The sequence below is a fragment of the Convolutriloba macropyga genome, chromosome 4 (genome assembly GCF_964194025.1).
Source record: "Convolutriloba macropyga chromosome 4, txConMacr16.3, whole genome shotgun sequence".
Classification (NCBI taxonomy): domain Eukaryota; kingdom Metazoa; phylum Xenacoelomorpha; order Acoela; family Convolutidae; genus Convolutriloba; species Convolutriloba macropyga.
Window position 1 is genome coordinate 34,338,419 of NC_134471.1, and position 21,303 is coordinate 34,359,721.

At 36.0% G+C, this 21,303-nt stretch overlaps 1 protein-coding gene across 2 annotated transcripts in view; it reads right to left on the minus strand.

Annotated features, from left to right (window-relative positions):
• Positions 1-13,076: 13,076 nt before the first annotated feature.
• LOC142337635 (NF-X1-type zinc finger protein NFXL1-like) overlaps positions 13,077-21,303 on the minus strand; it is a 144,613-nt gene continuing 136,386 nt past the window's right edge. For both annotated transcript variants that reach the window (XM_075387013.1, XM_075387014.1), the window contains one exon: positions 13,077-13,647. In XM_075387013.1, the coding sequence (XP_075243128.1) occupies positions 13,231-13,647 (417 nt within the window). In that variant the 3' untranslated portion in view covers positions 13,077-13,230. The remainder of the gene's footprint in view (positions 13,648-21,303) is intronic.

Here is a 21,303-nt window from a genome sequence, read left to right on the forward strand (position 1 = left end):
TTTGAGCTATTGAAAGGTTATAGATGTGTTCCAATTGTACTTATTTGCAGCAAACTGACCCATTCAGTGGGCAGGTCTTATCGGCTAGTATTCGGACATAAATTGATCCAATTGGTGGCGTCGGTTTATAATCAATGGTTTCTATGTGTTGGACGCTCTTTAATTTCAAATAAAATTGTCAAAATCTCGTGTTTTGCTTGTACATGTTGTTGATTTTGTCCTATCCGGTAATCTCATAATTGATGGAGTCAAGTTGATAGTGATATCTATAATTCTGACACTATTCGTTTTTGAAATGTTATTAATTTTTTGAATTTTGCTGGTTGTTGTTGTTCATTACGAAGAGGGTGGTTCCGATGGCAGTGTGTATGTGAATGGACTCTTCATAAGCGGTTGTCAATGGGACAGATCAAGGTACAAATTAGCATTTTGCATTCTATGTTGTTATCGTAATGATGCCCTTTCCGATAATTATCCACGCTGAACTATAAGAACATCATTTTAAACTACATTTTTATTATTATTAAGCACGCTGTTATGTGATTGTCTATGAAATGCATATAAAATTTCTGAAGATTCCTTTTGAAATTACAGTGTCCATTTCCGATATTTCAACTTACGCTCGGGGCACAAAAATCATTCATGGCTCATGATGATTTTAATTGATTAGATTTGTGATGCTTTTGGTCCCATTGAGAAGGTGGAATCAAAACAAGTAGCCAACTAAACAAGGTGTATTACCGTAGCTTGTCACATCGTGCCTTTTTCCACTTTGGAACAAAAAAAAGTATTAATCCGCTGAAATTAATTCGTAATTTAATCAAAAACTGAAGTTTCAGTTCCACATTGAAAGACTCCGACCCCCGAGTTCTCTTCCAAAAAATGCCAGCAATCATACTTCAACCATCAGGAAAACAGCCTACTGATAATCGAGACAGCCATAACTTATCGAATTCAGCAAATCACGGTATCAATCATTCTGGACACATTTATCAGTGCCCTTTATACAGAACAGCCGAGCGAAGAGGAGTGCTGTCAACAACTGGCCATTCCACTAACTTTCTCATGATGATCGACCTTCCTTCAGAACGAGAACCCAGTTTCTGGATAAACAGAGGCGTTGCTTTAGTTTGCCAACTTGAAGACTAAAACGGAAGATTCCAGTATGATCATTTAACATAGAATTGGATCAATTTTCTTTGCTAAGCATCTTAGTTTGACATCAGTAGTTATGACAACTTATATATCGCACTAATTTAATATTTATCTGACTAAACATCTCCATGCCTGCCTCGATTATGTGTTTACATTTTGCAGCAAACAAATTCCAAGCTAATTCAGTGTCAAATCGAAATGGAATTTCAATTTGATGAACACATTTGTTGTCACCAATTAAAAATAGAAACAAAACAAGTGCAAAAGGCATTCATTTTAATCGAAACAGATTGACTGAGCAAATTTTGGTTTGAAAAAATTTTAAGTGGGAAAGCAAGGAAACAACGTTTTTTAGTCTTCAAAAGTCAATAATAAATTTTTTGAGAGAGCTACCAAAATACTCATCGCCATAGGACTCATTGACTAAATTTTGTACCGGCTGAGAAAATTTGGCCCGTAACTACCATCACAATTTTACCTAAATAGCCACGACCCAAATTCTCGCGCAAAGAGAACATCTCAGAAAATTAGAGACAGTATCGCCCACCAGTTTTTTTTAATAACTGCCGTCATCCTCTCAGCAGCTATTATTTGGGCGCTCTCCTTTTTTACAATCCAAAGAATTTGTGTTTTATTGGTGCGCTGTCGTTTTGAAGATATGTTTGCACTTTCTCAGTTTTTTCACGTCATTAAGAAGTCCATTTAATATGTTAAATTTAATCACGCGGAAGTTTTAAGAGGAACAAAAACAAGTTCGTATTTAAATCGTGATTTTTTGCATCTACCTTTGAGGTGGAATGAGAAATTGGTGCCTGAAAAAATTTAGGCTGGAATTGTTTTGCGTGCATTAGTTTGACTTCTGTGATCAGTGTTTCCTCTATTGAGTACTTATAATATGAAACATTGAACAGCACTACAAGATAAAAATCAATTTTCGGAAATAATTTTTACACTCTTGATCCCCTACACTAGTGGTTTTCCTACCTATGAAATTCAGATCAAACGCAACGTTCACTTAACAGAAACCCGAATGTAAAGATTATGAAATAGATCCATGCTTCACAGTAAAAAGAGAGAGTGACAAGATGTGAGATGATTAATTGCTTTCAAATGAATTTTGTAGCAATTACATTAGTTCTTAGGTCTTTTAATGCAATTTTTTCTATGACTGATTTCTTTTCTTACCCATTTGACTTTTCGCTCTCAATAACGGGTTAAACAGGCTAGGATGTATTATTTTCTCTTGGAGCCTTACGCCTAACCAGTCTCTAAAGATGGGATTCACAAAAACTGTTTGCGGCGACATATGTATGGTATGAAGGGCTTAATCTTGAGATTTTGACCCCTCACTCAATCACCCCCCCCCCTCTCGCCTTGTAACAACTTTTTTTACTGTGAAACTTGGATCTTGTTCATCAACTTTACATTGGTATTTCTGGTAAATGACCGTTGCGTTTTATCTGAATTAAAGGGTGCCAACTTACTTTTGCCGTTCAATATTCATATCTGTTCTAACTGTGCCTATTTCCAATTGCTTGATTTTATCAAAGCGTAGTTAATTATGTTCAAACTTTCTGGACGTTTTGATGTCAATGAGAAGTCAAGTTAGAGTGGTGATTTCAGACACGCTAGAGTCGTGAAGGCAGAGAAAAAGCGACTACGTTTGAAACGTAACCTTTCTCAATGTGTGTTTTCAAATTCATAAGAAATTGGTGTTTGAGCGAATATTCGATTCCTGATTATTTCTTTTTCTCGTGCTGTAATTCAATTTCTTTTTCAGAATTTGTTCTCTTTGAGCTATTGAAAGGTTATAGATGTGTTCCAATTGTACTTATTTGCAGCAACCTGACCCATTCAGTGGGCAGGTCTTATCGGCTAGTATTCGGACATAAATTGATCCAATTGATGGCGTCGGTTTATAATCAATGGTTTCTATGTATTGGACGCTCTTTAATTTCAAATAAAATTGTCAAAATCTCGTGTTTTGCTTGTACATGTTGTTGATTTTGTCCTATCCGGTAATCTCATAATTGATGGAGTCAAGTTGATAGTGATATCTATAATTCTGACACTATTCGTTTTTGAATTGTTATTAATTTTTTGAATTTTGCTGGTTGTTGTTGTTCATTCCTATCTCTTATTTATAATCTCATTTAATTTTTCAATTTCGACAATTTTTATTTGTTGCAAATGACACATAAATGGATATAAAATTGCTTTTGTAAAAAGTTGAAGATTAGGAATCACTTTGAAACTAATCAAACCTATGATTAGTGAATGTTTGGCTTTTTAGTCATTGTTTCAATGTTTTGAGATAAAAATATTCATATTTCAGTTTTCTCCCCATTTTTAGAATCTAGAGGATCTTCTTAAGTGAATGCTGATGATTTTTATGACTTTGGTTCTATTTCTCTTAAGCAAAATTCTAAAAGTTTTTTTCGCTTTGTTACTGTTTTTAATGTGATCTCGGGTTAGAGTCAATAATAAGGTCCTAGGTTTTCTAATGACGCATAGTTTTTCTAAATTAATCATCCTTAGTATTTAACTTCCAAAGACTTAGACGTCAAATTAAAGGCTATAGAGAATTTCGGATTCTTAAACTTTGATTTTCCCTATATAATGACTTACTGAATAAAATATGATCAAACAAGACTGGAAAACGTTTTGATTGTAATAATAGCATGAAATTCATCTGCTTTTTCGAGAAAATTTTTAATGATTTTTTTGGAGTATTGTCCTTTTTGCATCTTTTCTCCTGTTTCATCTTTTGAAGGGAATTTCTAAGTCTTTAAAATGGGCTACTGGATAATTTCTGGAAACACTGAAATGCTTTCTCGGCAGCTTCGAAAAACAATAGAAAAAATAATTTTAACGTCATTTCTAACAAAGTGCAGATTTTTTTCATTTCTTTCTCTGTTTATGTCAGTTTGACTTTTAAAGGTGAGTGAAACTTTTTAGGCTTGAAAATGGATTGCTAGACTCAATCAAGAGACAAATAAATGATTTTGAAGATGTTAACATTACTAACAAAACCTTCCAAAAAATGCACGTAGGATAAAAAAAAAGTTTTTAGAATATTAGCGTCAAAAATTTTGGCAAAGCTAATGTTTTTTTAATCTAATTTTGTGAGATAATTTGGTTTTCTTGATTCAAATTTTTTAAAAGGTGATAAATAGGTAACGTTTTTCAATTTCTAAGTCTTTAAAATGGGCTACTGGATAATTTCTTGAAACACTGAAATGCTTTCTCGGTAGCTTCGAAAAACAATAGAAAAAATAATTTCAACGTCATTTCTAACAAAGTGCAGATTTTTTTCATTTCTTTCTCTGTTTATGTCAGTTTGACTTTTAAAGGTGAGTGAAACTTTTTAGGCTTGAAAATGGGTTGCTAGACTCATTCAAGAGACAAATAAATGATTTTGAAAATGTTAACATTACTAACGAAACCTTCCAAAAAATGCACGTAGGATAAAAAAAGTTTTTAGAATATTAGCGTCAAAAATTTTGGCAAAGCTAATATTTTTATTAATCTAATTTTGTGAGATAATTTGGTTTTCTTGATTCAAATTTTTTAAAAGGTAATAAATTGGTAACGTTTTTCAATGTTCATAAAGTTTGTCTACTAGAATAAAAACATTAATGTCTTTTTTGATGCTATATGCTTTCGTAATGCAAACTTTTCCGAAAATGTTGTTCAATCTTTCCGGTCAATGAGCCTTTTTTAGCTCAAAAATTGTTACTCGATAGGTTCCGGAGATAACAAAATGATTAATAGATTAACTCGTCAAAAGACGCAATAAATCAATTGAAAATCTTGTGTGCGGGTTATTGAGTATATTTACATCTATAAAAATTGGCTTTCAAATATTAGCTTTGTCTGACATTTTTGACTGTTTGTCTGTTTGTTCGGAATTGTTCAATTGGTCTGCTGCTCAGGTACAGTATTTCCTGGATTTTTTTGCATTGCCTCAGGACTTGTTGTGTGTTTTTTATTCCATTTAACATAAGGCACGATTGTCTCGTGACTTACTTCACTCTGTTTCAACTAAATGGATTTTATTTTTTTTTCACTTATTGAAATACCCAATGTAGTAAGTACGCTCAATGTCAAAAGAGCAAAAACAAAAGAATCGGGATTAACCGCTAAAGCTCTATTATTACATTAAGTCATATTGCATTAGATTATCAAAGTTCAATTGAGCGGTTGCTTTTTGGTATTATTTTAAAACCGATAAGCCTTGAGTTCAGAAGCCCATTTAAAATAGTTGTGTGTAATCAACCTTAAAATTCACAGTTGTTGTTCTCGATACGTAAGTTGTAAAAGCTGAAAGTATGCAGTCGAAAAATGCGCAAATGCACAAAAACATATCAGTTTTGGTTCTTCCCATTTATAACCACTGGCTTAGCTTGCTCAAGATGTGTAACTCCCTTCGCATGAATCGTAAATACGCCATAATGTTTGCTGTAGTGTTGCATGGGGTAAAGTTGGGAAATAACCCAAAATTCTCCAAAATTAGTCTCTAACAGTTTACACTAAATAAAGACACGGCAATTTTACCTTAAAAACATTCTAACTCACTTCACCTGTTAAGATAGATTTGCCTTTCCTTGACTCATCTTAAGTAAAACTAACTTTAACTGAAGTTTTCCCAAAATTTTAAGGCCTCACTACCGGCCTCACTACCTTGAAAAAGCCTTAAACTTTACTCCAATTTGCCTTAAAATTACCTGAATTAATTATCTTAACTTTTACCTAAACATTCCCTTAACATTGCCTTAACCCAGCCAGAAATTTACCTTAAAACTAGGGCAAGTTAGGTTAAAACAATTAAGGTAAATTGTGGCAAAGTTAGATGAAATTTACGGCCACCGTAAGTGTAATTATTTAAGGTAATTTTAAGACATTTTTGACGCCTACTTTGCAGGATCTTGTAAGGTCCTTGCAAGATAAGCATCATTTGCAAGAATATTGCAAGATCTTTCAAGATAAGGGTCGGAATTTGTCCAGATAATCTGTTTTTACGACTCTAAGAGGAGTTTTGGAGGCGTGTATGTTTTTGTTAAGCAAACGTCAACATTTTGTTTGGCAATTTTACTTAAAAATACACAGGTATGTACTGCAGATTGTTACAAAAAAGTTAACGTAATAAGGTATTTTTTACCTGAACCGGGTTAAGGTAAATATTTATCTTAACTTAAGTTAAGGTAAAGTGAAGGTAAATGTTACCTTAAATTTAACTTAACAACAGTTTACCTTAACTTCGTTAAAGTAAATTTACCTTACCTTATTTACGGTGGTGCGGCTCAGTATATTAATATATAATAAACAATACTCTCACTTTAGAAGTTTCTTGACGCAGATGGGAAAGTTTTGCTGATTCGCGCAGTTCAACTTCTAGTATCGGAAACACATCAAAGCAAACGTAACTCAGTTTGTTCTGTTGAATTTATTATCAAAATCTTACATCTTCATACACTACGTTAGTCGCCGGTATTCATATCTTTCTTGAATGGTTTTCTTTTTTATTGAACGGAAAGAACCGTTCTTCCAATTGCTTCAAAAACGTATACGCCTAAATCTATATTGAGGGTCTGTTGTACAATATTTCTAAGTAACTGATCATCGAATCAAGGTTGCTTTAGAAGCCTTAAACTAAACTAGCAAGCACTCTCGCAGAAAAAATTGGTGCCTAAACTGTAACTGGGCTTCCAAGAATTTTGCAAGAAGCCCCTCATTCCAAAAAGTTTGCTTTTTTGCTCAATTTGAACCTCAATATAAACGAAAACCAAGTCGACAAGGGCAGTCGACAAGGGCGTTCGTGAATCAGTAGATACATGTCACTGAAATAATACTGTACATGGCAATTGCCCTGTCAATGAATTTAAAAAATTAAATTGACTAACTTCGAGCGAATTACTCTCAAACAGGACTCATCAGCTGCGGCTTAGAAAGGCTAGCTCAAAGGAGGGGAAATAAGGGGCAGGTTGTAGCGGGGGGGGGTCACTCTGTGTCTCCTCAACAGTTACAGTGAATCGCATGCATAAAGACAATTAAGTTGTGCGGCACTTAGAGACTACACAGCGTCGTAATCCACTCAAAGCGTCTGCTATTTATCCCGTTTTCAGACAAATAGTCAAAAGTTTAGACAAACATCTATCAGACGAAACGCCGGTTTTAAGAAAAATCGCCGAAATTCCAGCATGACTAATATACTTCTCGACGCAAGTAAAAGTTTGCCGTTCCTTATTAAAGGGTTAATTGCCTGATTTTGAAACGTTTCAGTAAAATTCTGGTTTCCGTTAATCCTGAAATTTAAATGAATGGATTGTACATAGATACAATTTCAATAGCTGCAAATTCGATAGGTGCCAAGAGTACTTACGGAAATCCAGACAGAAGTTTGCCGGATTTCTGTCCACCTTCGTCTTTTGATTAAGTTCAAGATTGCACGTGTATGTTTTTTTAACGGAAAACTGACACAAATTTTCTAGCAACTTTTTTCCCTGAGCATATCCAGAATTAAAATTCTATCAACCGAAAAGTTTCACTGAAGACACTATACAAAATCAAGCAGTTTGCCATGTAAAGTTGCTTTTTGCGCGTTTAACGTTTTCTATAAGGGTATACTTTCTACCAATTTTAGAGAGCAGCGTTTGAGAGAACGACAGCGATGATTCATTAACTTTTCCAAACCTGATCAGATCCGACAACAGTCTAGTTCCAAAATATCTGCTTGTCCAACTACATGTAACTGAAAAACCAGTTTAAATCTCACATAGTTTTAGCTATATTACGAATAAGTCGAGTTTAACAAAAATTCACACGCAAAAAGAGCTCGTGAACTACTTCTGTACTTTCTCGTGAACCAAAGAGCACGGAACTACTTTTTTTACCCCATTACAAGTTAATTTAAATTTCAGTGGCCTTTATGGGGAAAATCTCACGCCCATATATTAACGAAATATCAGTACTTTTGAATTGGACAACCGTAGTAAGGCTAGAACTTTCGATAGATTGTAGCACTAAGATACTAATCAACGCCAAATTTAATCCACCGGATATTTTCAAATATTGGTGAAGAAATATTTTTTTAACGTTGAAAAATATTCAAATTGACGGTCGAAAAGCATAGCCGAACGCTTTTCGTTCGCCGATATAGACTCATTTTAACAATCGATTTTACAATAGATAAATTGCCCCCAGATACGGTTAAAACCCTGTAAAAATAACAACTTGTGCACGTGTGGAGACAATCCGTGTACCTCCTGCTCTGCTTTGTCTAAAAAGGCGCTTTACTCACATCAGACATAAGAATCTACGCGCCTTATTTGCAAAGCTGCTCAATGAAGTATGTGATGTAGCCGTGATCATGCTTAGCAAGGTGAAGCCTTCGCAATTAAAAGTACCACACCAGACTACGATGCTCTCTTCCATATCGAAGCAAATAGGGTGTTTCGTTCACACTTCAGTTAAACTTTAATTTGACGTGAAACTGTTAAATACGTTTGCTATGAGTTGGGCTTACATGCCGAATTTACATAAAAAACACAAAATCATAAAACTGAAGTATGAAAGATTAATTGAATTCGCGAAGCTCTCTTTCTGTCCGTTGATCTTCTGCACCGAGGAAACTGGTGGAGCATGGTCATTGCATCGGTGTTTAAGTGTCCAATGAAACCATTGTAGAAGAAGGAGGGTTATTGTCTCATATCGCCTTATAATTTCTATAAAATATTGATTTAAATTCGCCAATTGTATATCCTTTCTCATCCCTCTTAAGTTCTTATCTTTGTTTTATATGGACGCTATTGGTTGTTTATTTTCTGTCAAAGTTGAACTACAAACAGGAGTTGACGTTTTGCCCCCGAGTTGACCGACTAGCCTTTAGGGAAGGGACTTTCTTTTATGTCTGTCTCTTCATGTAAGAAATGGCAGCAGGTGCGACGTGAAGGGGTGGGGACAATGCTATTTTATGGTTTCCTGCTCAGCGTCCGTTTATATCTGCGAGCGTATGCCCAGATTGAGATTCCTTGTATTGGAAAACGGATACTCCCAAAATCAATTCTACAATCATTTATCATTATTTAAAGAGAAATAGGGAAACAAATATTACAAGTTATAATTTCTGCAAACTATTACGAAACGTTATAAATGCACATAATTAGATTTTGTTCAATTCTTAATTTATAGATTTCAACAAGCACATCGTTAGGAATGATTCAATTTTTTGGTACTCAAAACAATGCATTCATATAATCAGCGATTAAAAATTTACTACCGGACATTTAGAGCACGACCCCATTGCCAGAAACAATAGTCAATAGGACTAACAAATCAACATGCAATTCACATTTACAAAGATTTCCTTGGTTACAACAAATTTGGCACCAGTATCAACAAATTATGGCAAAATAAACTTGATTCTAGTGTTTTCAAATGTTATCAACTACACACTTTACGAAATGGAATGAGTATAAAACATACAGCCAGTATTTTGCTAACATGACAATGCAGTCTATGGAATTTACACAACACGGGCAGCGATCATTAGCTTAACTCAACCGCAGATTGATTCAAAGTTACCACTTGAGAGCACATATAACATCAAGCAATTTAGAAGAAACCATTTAACTCAGCCAACCCACCGAGCTGAGATCGGATCATTGCGACTTGAGTGGCGCACAGTGGTTACCAGAACTTGCGGACCAAAGCCGTCTATAAACATAGCCGGAAGAATGCCGAGATAGCTGCTAAATAGACAGCTACAAATTGAAAAACTTATCGACGCCTCTCAAAAAGCTACTTAAAAAGCATTCAGCAAGAAATTAAAAAAGCTTGTTAAAATTCACTCCACAGAAGCCCTTTTATTATGGACAATTATTACACAACCGGGTTTCTTTACCTTAAACTAATTCAAATCAAATTTCGGTTCTAAGGTGCGAGTCACGTATGATCAAAATCTAATCAAGCAAAGGACCTAAAAACTTTTGCTAGAGAGAGTGCATAATGACATAAAGCGCGCAAACGTGGTGAGAGATACAGCAAAGCTGAAAAATTCATTTTCAGCTTTGCTGTACGCAAAAATGTAGAAAAAAACATACGTGCTGACCTACAATTCAAATAACATCCAATGAGTACACAAAAAGAACAAGTCCTGTAACTGACTATGAACGGATTTGGAAAACCATTTAGAAAACAAAATCCCATCAAAAAAACAAAAAAAAAACGAAATACAGTGACAATAAATGTGAAATTGTCGCATGTGAACAAAAATCCACTAGCGAGAAAGCGAGTTTTTTTTTCAAACAACATTTTGGCAGTCTACATAAAAATAAAAACATAGCTGGCAGGTTGCCAGAAAATAGCCGCAATAGATTCGTAGATCGGCAGTCTAAAAAAAGTAAAACAGCCAGACCAAAAAAATTCGTCTTTTCATTGAAGGCTGATCTGTTATATTTTGATTCAAAATCTGTATAAGTTATTGCTACCTCTATTAGCTGATCTCAAATAACCTTCATTTAGAGTGACACCCACCCATTTGACCTTATCTCTTTGAATTAAAGTAAATAAAAGTCAATTTCAAAGTGAGGAAGTCATTTTTGAGAGTAAGGTAAGTCAAGTGTGACCAGAAATTTAATCACGCGCATGGACAAATAAACTCGCTCCACTAAGAGCGAAAAATGACGTCACACATGCAATTCAGTTGAAATTGCATGAACGAATGAACAAAAAGTGGCTGTGACGTCATATGGTCGTAACAAAAATCATGACGACGAAATAAAAACCAAGAGAAGGCCCATAATAGCCCAGATATCGCTGTGCGGCTATCAATAAAACGCTCAATTTTTTGCTCCAATCCCTGTTTCCACCCGACCAAAATTACTTCTCCAATTAGACTTCAAAAATCACGAAAATAAGGGAGCAGATTCGAATTCGCAAAACAATTCCAATTCTTTGAATTGTAAAAAAAACCACGATGACCACAATATAGCAAAGCTCAGCTTACAGCTCAGGCGAACTCAACATTTTTTTAAAACTGGGGTACAGACAGAAAACTATTTCAATATCCGTAAAGATTGCAAAAAACTGAGTTTATTGATTTTCACAACAATATTTGAACCAATCCCATAATGCATGAACTGAACGCCGATTTTGTCTTGTTCTGAGCGCATTTATTAATCTGACAAACATTAACCGAGTAATGCCGGACCAATTGCTTTCGAACGACAGGCTGGGCAATTTAATTTGGAGGAGGCTGTAGCAAAATTTTTATGGGTGAGAAAAAATACGTCTAGTGAAGGAATCGATCCCGCAGCAGTTACCACTCGGCTATCAGCCCCTTATGTTCTGGTAGATTAAAATGGCTGCAAATCAAGAAATCAAGCGCCAAAAAGACCCTCGAAGTGAAATAGAAAGATTGTTCTAGCAGAAAACGTTTAATCAAAAATTTTGCATAAAAACATTTACAATAATTGCTTCGAACTTCTTTCAAAAGCAATTAATATGCAGCATTTTACCGTTTGTACAATATGAATAAGAGCACTTCACTTCATTTTTTCTCAAAATAGCTCAAACATACCAGGCTGATTGCTGAAAAATTGCCGAAGTTATACATACTTATTAGGAGATACACGAGAAGGTGTCGATACCGAAAAGCATTAGAGGTGGTAATTATAGGAACAACGCTCGAGCATCGGGCATCTAGAATTCAGCTTTGTTGGTTTATCCCGTTTCTGTTTGATATCGCTTTTATGACTCCGGTTATTTTAGATTGCGTTGCTGAGAAAGTTGTGTCAAGCAGTGCATTGACCAGAATGATTGAAAAAGAAACCTAGAGAAGTCAAAAAGAATTCACTCAAAATGTTGAAGAAGCTGTGACTTAAACTAAAGCAAAAAATTTTACGAATTTATATTCGATGAAGCAAAGGAAACGTATCAGGATATGTCCTGACTTACAATCCAAAGAAGTAATTAAGAACCTCAAAATTAAAAATTTAACAGCAGCATCATTCTAAGACAGTCAACAAAGCCAATGACCCTCTATGAGCAAAAAAATTTAAAAACCGAAAATTTTCAAAAAAAATCTTCAAATTTTTTTCCAAGACCTAAAGTTTTAAGAATAACCAAAAAACAATAGATTATATGAACGTTAGCACTACGCACCCATAAAAATTCTTAAAAAATACAACAATCGTGTTGGAATCAATGACATACAAAGCAAAAAGGAAGCGAAAACTAAAGCAAATTGCAAAAAAAAACACTTTAGAAGTCATTGGCGAAATAAAACCACAAAATTACCAGACAAAACTCTTAACGAAAAATTGACCAAAAATAAGCTGCACCAGAGTGCCAATAAGAACTTTTATTAATACAACTGAAGAGAAGAAACACAAAAACAGAATCAAAATTGCCGGACGTGAAAATAAACCGACTAAAGCCGGACAAAATTCTCTCGAGCGACATGCGGGGCAATTTAATTCAAGGGTTGTAGCCTAGATAACTTTTTTATGGGTGCAAAGATATCTCACCAGCGTATGGTTCAAACCGGCGACCTCCGGAGCGCACGACGGAATATTCACTACTCGGCTATCAACGCCTTGTGCTCTCCTCTGCTACAATCGTTTTTACTGTAGCAACAAACTTTACTTCGGAGTGATAGCTAGAAAAAATATTCTAGAAAAACGCAAATGGGCAATCAAAAATTTTGCAGAAGACACACACGTTTACAATAATTGCTTCAAACTTGAGAGCAATTAAATATATTTACCGCTCCACTTTAATGGTATTTTAAAAAGATCACACTTCAAACCTTGTCGTTTTTTTCTGCTTTTACTATTTCAGCGTGACTAAAATCACCGCTCTAACTTGACTTCTAATTGACGTGAAACTGAACGAAAATGACGTGAATGAAAGAAGTCCGAACAGATTTTAAGACAGCGCACCAATACAATCCCAACTGGATTGCAAAAAGACAGAGCATCAATACAATCCAAATTCTTTGGATTGTAAAAAGGAGAGCGCCTAAATAATAGCCGTTGAGAGGAGGACGGCGGCTATTAAAAAGAACAAAACAGTTCACTCATCAACTTCAGTAAACATTGAAATATATACTCCAGCAAAGATTACCAAAACAGCCAACAACAAGGGAACGCAATACGGTCGCTTATAAAACGGCACTTTGTTGCCTACACTTTTCCCATGATGACTTCCTTTCGCACCAAGCGATGACGTTTTTGAGTACTTCCCAAAAGCACTCTTTGAATTGTTCGGATCCAATTCATCTTTCAAAGTTTTGCTTCCTTTCTTGCCATTGTTCATTTTCAGGTCGTCTTTATATTTCGATTGAGTTTGCAGAAATGATTGTGACGCGAAACTATTGTTACTGCTACCAGCAACTGATGACTTTGATGCCAATTGATGGGGCCATCTCTGCACGCCATCTGCGGATGGAACTTCCGATGGCGAATCCTTGGATTCGGACCGTTTCTCTTTCTGCAACAAGAATTGATTTTTTTTTGATAAAACAGAACTAACCTTCATTGAGTGCGTATCCGATTCTGAAATTCTGTGCAGAAAACAGCTGGCCGATTCCCAGAAAATAGCTGCGATAGCTTCGCAGATCTGCAGTCTCAAAATACTAACGTCAGTCACATTTGCTCTCAAACGACTGTCTAGTTGTAGGCTTCTTCAGTAGCTAGCTGAAGCTTACTGAGGCTAGCTAACAGGAAAGGAAAAGTTTCTCTTTCATTAATTGCTGAGATGTTATAAAATGTTATGTTGATTAAGACTGAATAACTTATTGCTGCTTCTATTAGCTACCCTCAAATAAACTTCAACTAGAGTGATACGCACTCAATTGGCCTCATCTCCTTGCTACGGGTTTGCGGCTATAAATGAGACCTTGCAGTTAACCCTGCCACCCAATAACACGTTGGGAAAGCTATTACAGAAAAGAATGAACACTTGTCAATTAGAGTGACACATACATAGTTGTTGCGGCTGCTCACGAATCTCAGCGGAACCGATATATCAGAGCCTGGTTCTCGAGTTTTACGCCGGCCTGGTTCTTCACATGGTTCGATTGACAAACAATTTCGTCGAAACGATTAGTCGCTTGGACGTATTAAAGGACTTTAGAACTTAAAGAACTTTAATTATATTGATTAAAGTTAGGAAAATCCTTAGTGATAATCTATGTTCAATCTCGTGCTGAAGTTTGAAAGGCTTCAGACAGTGTTTGTGATGTTGCGAATTTCTCGTCAAATAAGCTCAACTAAATTAAAACTCGCAAGATTTTAAGATCTATCAAAACTTAGCAAAATAGACTAAAGTTAATGAAGAATGAAACTTTAGTCTAATCTGAGAGCCAACTGCTCCGTATAACAGTTTCTAATGGTTCAAAATGCAATTCGGTTTCACTATTCAAACAATTAGGATAAAGCAAATAATCAAATATTTATCATTTATAACATCATTGCTACTTGTTTCTGATTGGTTAATCAAAAAAGTGATTTAGGTCAGTGTTTACATAGTAAATGTCAAATTACTGCAATATTTACTTTTATTGTCAAAAGCACGGATAGTTATTACGTGGCTCTAAATGCCTCTAATGTACGGTATTTGACCATTAAAGATCACCTATAATATCATAAAATAAACAACTTAAGAAATTTAACAATAAATAAAATGCCAAATATCAAAAAATGCCAATTTTGCACCATAAAAGTGCCAATAGCCACACTTGTGGATCTGATGCGATAACGTTGGTTGGGTCCATGAGTAGCTTTGAGGTAACCCTAATCATGTGCCATAACCTCGGGTTGCTCAGGTTCTCCCTTCCAAAAATCGGGGGGGGGGGTGTACAAAATTTCGGTCCCAACTTGTAAAAATTTTTAGCTTTGACCATTTTTGAGTTTTGACAATTTCTAAGTTCTTTCAGTTTCAAAAGTTATTTCTTGCTGTCTGATGGCTTTTGTTGCTGATTTGAAGTGGCGCCAAGATCACCGGCCCCGTTTTCGATCTCGTAAACACCGTCATAGAATACTGGCGCTAACTTCACGACTGGCCGGTTTAGCTCTCCATGTGCCATTTTGACTCTCGCTGATCTCACAACACCGACGTTGCCTGTGAAGATCTCAAGTATTCGTCCCAGTTTGTACTCACAGCGTTTCAAAGAGTCAACTACTAGCCAAAAAAGTTCGCCTTCTTTCAGGTTTCGCACATGTTCTTTTGACCACTTCGGTCTCTGGTTCCATTGTGGAAAATATTCACGAGTCCGTCTCTTCCAGGTCCTGCTGGCATATGCTTGGGGCCGTTTTGAATGTTTTTCTCAGGTCATGGTAGCGTTCACTGGATGACATGAATGGTGCACTCTGGTTCTCTCGTCCCAGCAATAAATGATTTGGTGTAAGTGCTGCGTTGAGTGTTTGCTCTACAAGACACATTGTTGTGCTGAGTGCCTCCTCGGTGAGGCTTCGGTTGTCCAAGATTGAAATCATGACTGCCTTGTAACTTTGGACCAGTCGTTCCAGATTCCACCTAAGTGTGGGGCTCCAGGTGGATTGAATTTCCAAACAATCTTTTTCTGTGCTAAGTGTGGGGCTCCAGGCGGATTGAATTTCCAAACAATCTTTTTCTGTGCTAAGGCACTCTTCTCTATCTTAGCTTTGTCCCACTCGTTCATGAAAACTTTCAGTTCATTGGCTGCTCAAACGAAGTCAGTTCCATTGTCACTGATGATGGTGCTCGGATAGCCACGTCTTGCAATGAGTCTCATCACTGCGGCTAGACATGACTCAGTGTCCAATGACTGCAACTGAAATGTGTACTGCTCTGGTTGTCAGGCAAGTAAAGAAGCAGCACCATCTCTTCATGGTACGTCGTAGGAACTTAACTTCGATGTGTCCGAAGTAGTCGACGCCGCTATGAGTGAATGGGGACACATGTTCATCAAGTTGTTCTCGGGGTAGATCATGAATTGGGTTGGCGTTTCTGTGTCTGCATTTGATACATCCGGACTTCATTTTCCTTAATGCATTTCTCAAATCGATGATCCAGTACCTTTGTTGAAGCATGTTTTCTCACATTCTGTAACATCATGTAGGTTGCTCGATGCGCTTTCTCCAACAGAAGTTGTACGGCTGGATGTTTTGCTGTCAACAGTATTGGATGTTTTGCATTGTAATCGAGATTCGAATGTTTCAGTCGACCTATGGAGGGTGACAATTTGGCAAGGTTCAGGGTTTTTGAGATTTCTTTGCTAATTGTTATCGACTTTGAAACATTCGGGAAGCTTTCGTTTTGAACAAATCGAAACAGTATTTGCTCTGCTTGATGAATTTCGTCTGCTCTGAGGGGTCCCTTCTGCTTCGTCTTGAACCTCATGCAGTAGGCAATGAATTTGCTAATTCGATTGAAGGTACTGTATTGTGTTCAACCGATTAATCGATCTAGTGCAGTTTCTGTGGCTAAAGTACTGGTAGCTTGCTCAGTTTCAACTTCGTCCCCTTGGCACCACGGCGTTGGCCACTTTTCTCATCTGACTGCCGACATCCCAACTCCTTGTCTTCAATGATAGATGGAACAGCTTTCCAGCATTTCTGCAGCCCTGTTGGCAACAAGCACTTGTTGTTTCTTGTGCGCTGACTGTAACCACTGTAAGACTGTTGATGAATCGGTCCAATGATAAATTCTGTCAATTCTGACATGCTCTTGCAATATCTGCCTTCTGAGACGAACTCTGTATACTGCGGCTTGAAGTTATAACTTCGGAATCGTCGTGTTTCTCATAGGTGCTAGACGGCATTTTCCTATCACATAAGTGAGTTTCAACTTTGCCTCGTCTTGCAGATATGCCACGATGCACATTGCTTCTTCTGACGCGTCTGTAAAAATGTGTAGTTTGTACATCCGTTTTTAAAAAGTCGATTTATTGACATCGTCCTTATTTCTCTCAACTCAGAGCACTAATCACTGAATAGTATTGAGTGTTCTGCTGGCAACTCTTTGTCCCATTGCTGCCCAAATGCTTTTTGAGTAGAAACCGCATTCTTATCGTGAAGGGTGAGCATATCCCAAGGGGGTGGAATACTGCTGAGACAAAGGAAAGGAAAGGTGTTAGTAATGTTGCTAACTTCTCGCCAAGTAAGCTCAACTAACTTAAAACTCGCAAAATCTTAAGATCTAGCAAAACTTAGCAAAAAAGACTAAAGTTGTTAAAGAATCAAATTTTAGTCTAATCTGAGAGCCAGCTGTTCTGTATAACAGTTTCTAATGGTTCTAACAACAATTCGGTTTCACTGTTCAAACAATTAGGTTAAAGCAAATAATCAGATTTTTATCATTTATAACATCATTGCTACTTGTTTCTGATTGGTTAATCAAGAAAGTGATTTAGGTCATTGTTTACATAGTAAATGTCAAATTACTGCAAAATTTACCATTATTGACAAAAGCACGGATAGTTATTACGTGGCTCCAAATGTCTCGAACGTATGGTATTTGACCTTTACTGATCACCTAAAAAAATCATATAAAATAAACAACTTAAGAAATTTAACGATAAATATCAAAATGCCAAATATCAAAAAATGCCAATTTTGCACCATAAAGGTGCTAACAGCCACACTTGTGGATCAGATGCGATAACGTTTAATGGGTCCATGTGCCTTAGAGGTAACCCTAACCATGTGCCATAACCTCAGGTTGCTCAGTTTCTCCCTTCCAAAAATCTGGGGGGGGGGTGTACAAAATTTCGGTCCCAACTTGTTAAAAATTTTAGCTTTGACCCTTTTTGAGTTTTGACAAATTCTAAGTTTTTTCAGTTTCAAAAGTTATTTCTTGCTGTCTGATCGCTTTTGTTTCTGATTTGAAGTGGCGCCAACAATAGTTGACCTTATCTCCTTGATTTGACAGTGAGGCAAGTCAAGTGGGGCCACAAAATTAAACATAGCTGGCAGATTGACAGAAAACAGCCGCAATCGCTTCGTCGATCTGCAGTGTAAAACAACCGTAATAAAAGACAGACCAAAAAAATTCGTCTTTTCATCTGAAGGCTGATATGTTATTTTTTTAATTAAAACTCTATAAAAGTTTCTGGTGCCTCTATTAGCTGGTCTCAAATAACCTTCATTTAGAGTGACAAACACCCATTTGACCTTATCTCTTTGAATTAAAGTAAATAAGAGTCGATTTCAAAGTGAGGAAGTCATTTTGGAGAGTGAGGTAAGTCATGTTTGACCAAAAATATTATCACGCGAATGAACAAAAAAAACTCGCTCCACTAAGAGCGAAAAATTACGTCACGCACGCACTTCAGTTGAAACTGCATGAACGAATGAACAAAAAGCAGATTTGAAGCGGTTGTGACGTCATATGGTCGTAACAAAAATCTTGACGATGAAAAAAAACATAGCAGGATAAGTCCTGACGTACAATTCAAAGAAATTTCATTGACTAAACAAAACAACTAGACCTAGAAAGGACTATGAGTGACTTGGAAAAACCATTTCTAAAAACATCAGATCAAAATTTTAATAAAAAACCGAAAATCAAGGTAAAAAGGCCGCATATGAACAAGTCATTTGGTTCAAACAAAAAATAGGTCTAGAATGAACTATGAATGGATTGGGAAAACCATTTAGAAAAAATGCGAACCAAAAAATTGCAAAAACAGTAAACATCAATGCGAAATTGCCACAAGTGAACAAAAATCTACTACCGAAAAAGCGAATTTTGGTTCAAACACCGTTTTCTCACTACTTTTAGAGCAAAAAAATTCACGCCGCAAAACCGCTCGCTTTTTCGCTCCATTTCCTGTTTCGGCGTGACCAAAATCACTACTCCGATTTGACTTCAAAAATCATGAAAATGTGAACAGATCTTAAAAAAAAGAAAGCGCCCCAATACAATTCAAATTCTTTGAACTGTAAAAAACCAAGAGCAGGCCAATAATAGCCCCAGTTATCGCTGTGCGGCTATTTAATCACTCAAATGGATAAAAACCTCTCGACAAAAATGAAAAAAATGACCAGGAATTGCATGATTGACTGAATAAAGAAAGTGTATTTAAAGTAATCGTGACGCCATATGGCCGAAACTATAATTTCCACAACGAGATAAAAAGAAATAAGAACTCCGGAAGCGTCTGTTCCCGAAAAAAATAATCGCCAGTACTTCTGAGCTTTTTCTTATTGATAGTTTTCTATACATCACTAAAATTAACTAAAATAGCTGATAAGATTTTTAACACCTGTCGTAACGAGAAGTTTTCAGCTTTGAGCTCATTGAAGCAAGCCGGAGCATAATTACAACATCATAGAGAAAACATACGAAGACAATCATAACTAAATGTTCAACCAGCTTTAAACCCATGCATTTAAGGAACAAATAGCTGTGAATTCCCGAAACCACAATTTTTTGAACTATCGGAAACATATCTGTTAACGTTGAAGAACGGCAAAAAGTAAGCTAAAAACTCAAAAAATCAGCGGGGAAATTGTTGTAACAAAACAACCGGTTTTACCGATTTTGAACTCTGTGACCTCAGTGGCATTATTAACGCTGTTAAACCTGAAGTGAACTGAATACGAGGAAATTGAAAAACAAATTATAAATCAGAAAACAATATATTTTCGGTTTTGGCATTTCGGAAGATCTAACAAATAGATTTGACTTGTGAGTGTCTTTGATGAAACGAATTGAATCTATTACAAAATTTAAACGTATCAGAAAAAGAAAAAGAAAACATTAAAACAAACACAAAAAAATCTTCAAAAAGAAAATCTAGCTCCACGAGATTTCTCAGAAAAACAATATCAGTTATTTTAGCGATAAACAACAGCTACAAAAAATGCGATACCAATTCCCAGAAATATGACCACTACGATACATTAAATGGAATCAACATCAAACTGAAGAGCGGCGAAAAAGCTAACAAAAATGCTCAAATCTTAAACTTTAAATCAGCAAATGCAAATAAAGATTACGGGGACAATTTATACGAGAATCAAAAAGTTTCTAAACCTAGAAAGTAGAGGATATGCAAAATGTTGGAAAAAATAGTGTTAAACAAGCATCTTCAAAATTTACCAAACTGAAAATAAATTCAGAAATTAAATTTGGATAATCTTTCTGAACTCGACCATCCTGTTGAAACAAAACAGTTAAACCGAATTCAAAAATTCAGAACAATCAAATATTTTGCTAAAAATATCGAAATAATATTAAAATCCACATTATCCCAAAAAAGACTCAATTTGCTTTTGAAGCAATTCTTTTTGAATATGACTATCTAGCAAAGAAAAAGCTTGCGCTAGAATCCGAAAATTTCCTGTTTAAAAATTTTACTTTTTTGCAACTTACTCTGAAAAGTTTTCCAATCATCGAACATCTTCGGCTGTGTTTTGCTGAATATTATTTCCAGATTGAACGCTCGAATGAACAAATCTGTATCAGAGAGGAATTTTCTGGATTTTTGAGAACTTGAAATTGGTCTTTCCCCGAATGTCAACGTTCATAGGAAATTGACTTTTACAGTCTTATGAACTTATAAATATTGAAAGCAAAATCGCTCTTTACCATTTTATTTGGTCAAAGAGCAGTACACCGTTGTACTTCAGGAGCAACTTCACAGACAACAAGTCAAATTCACGCAACCCTTCAACAAAATGAAATTCAAAACAACTTTTGAAAATTTCCATTCTCTTCTTTAAATCAGTCTTTGAAGGCGCCGCGATATCTGATGTGTGCAATGTGCTCGAAATAATGAATGAGCGGTAGAACTTTTGTGGACTTGCAAAAGCTTTCAGGCAGATTGCCTTTCAAACTTTGTAGCGTCCTATATGACTTCTGAAGCTTTACTGAAACGCTTACTCCATTTGAAATTCTCTTGGAGAATTTTCTTGAAAAAGCAAGATCAAGCGCTGAACCAGTGTCCAAAACTGAGAGAGAAGCAATGCTGGATTTAATAAACGGCAATTACATATACACTGATTGAAAAAATGCTTACAGATCCAAATAAGCAAAATTATTTAGAACAAATAACTAAAAATTGAGAATCTTGAGCCAATTTTGCACGCGAGGTGTGAAGTGGGTGGGTGAAGGTGGACGTGGGTCAAACTCTAAGAAACGCCTTCACACCATGAAATT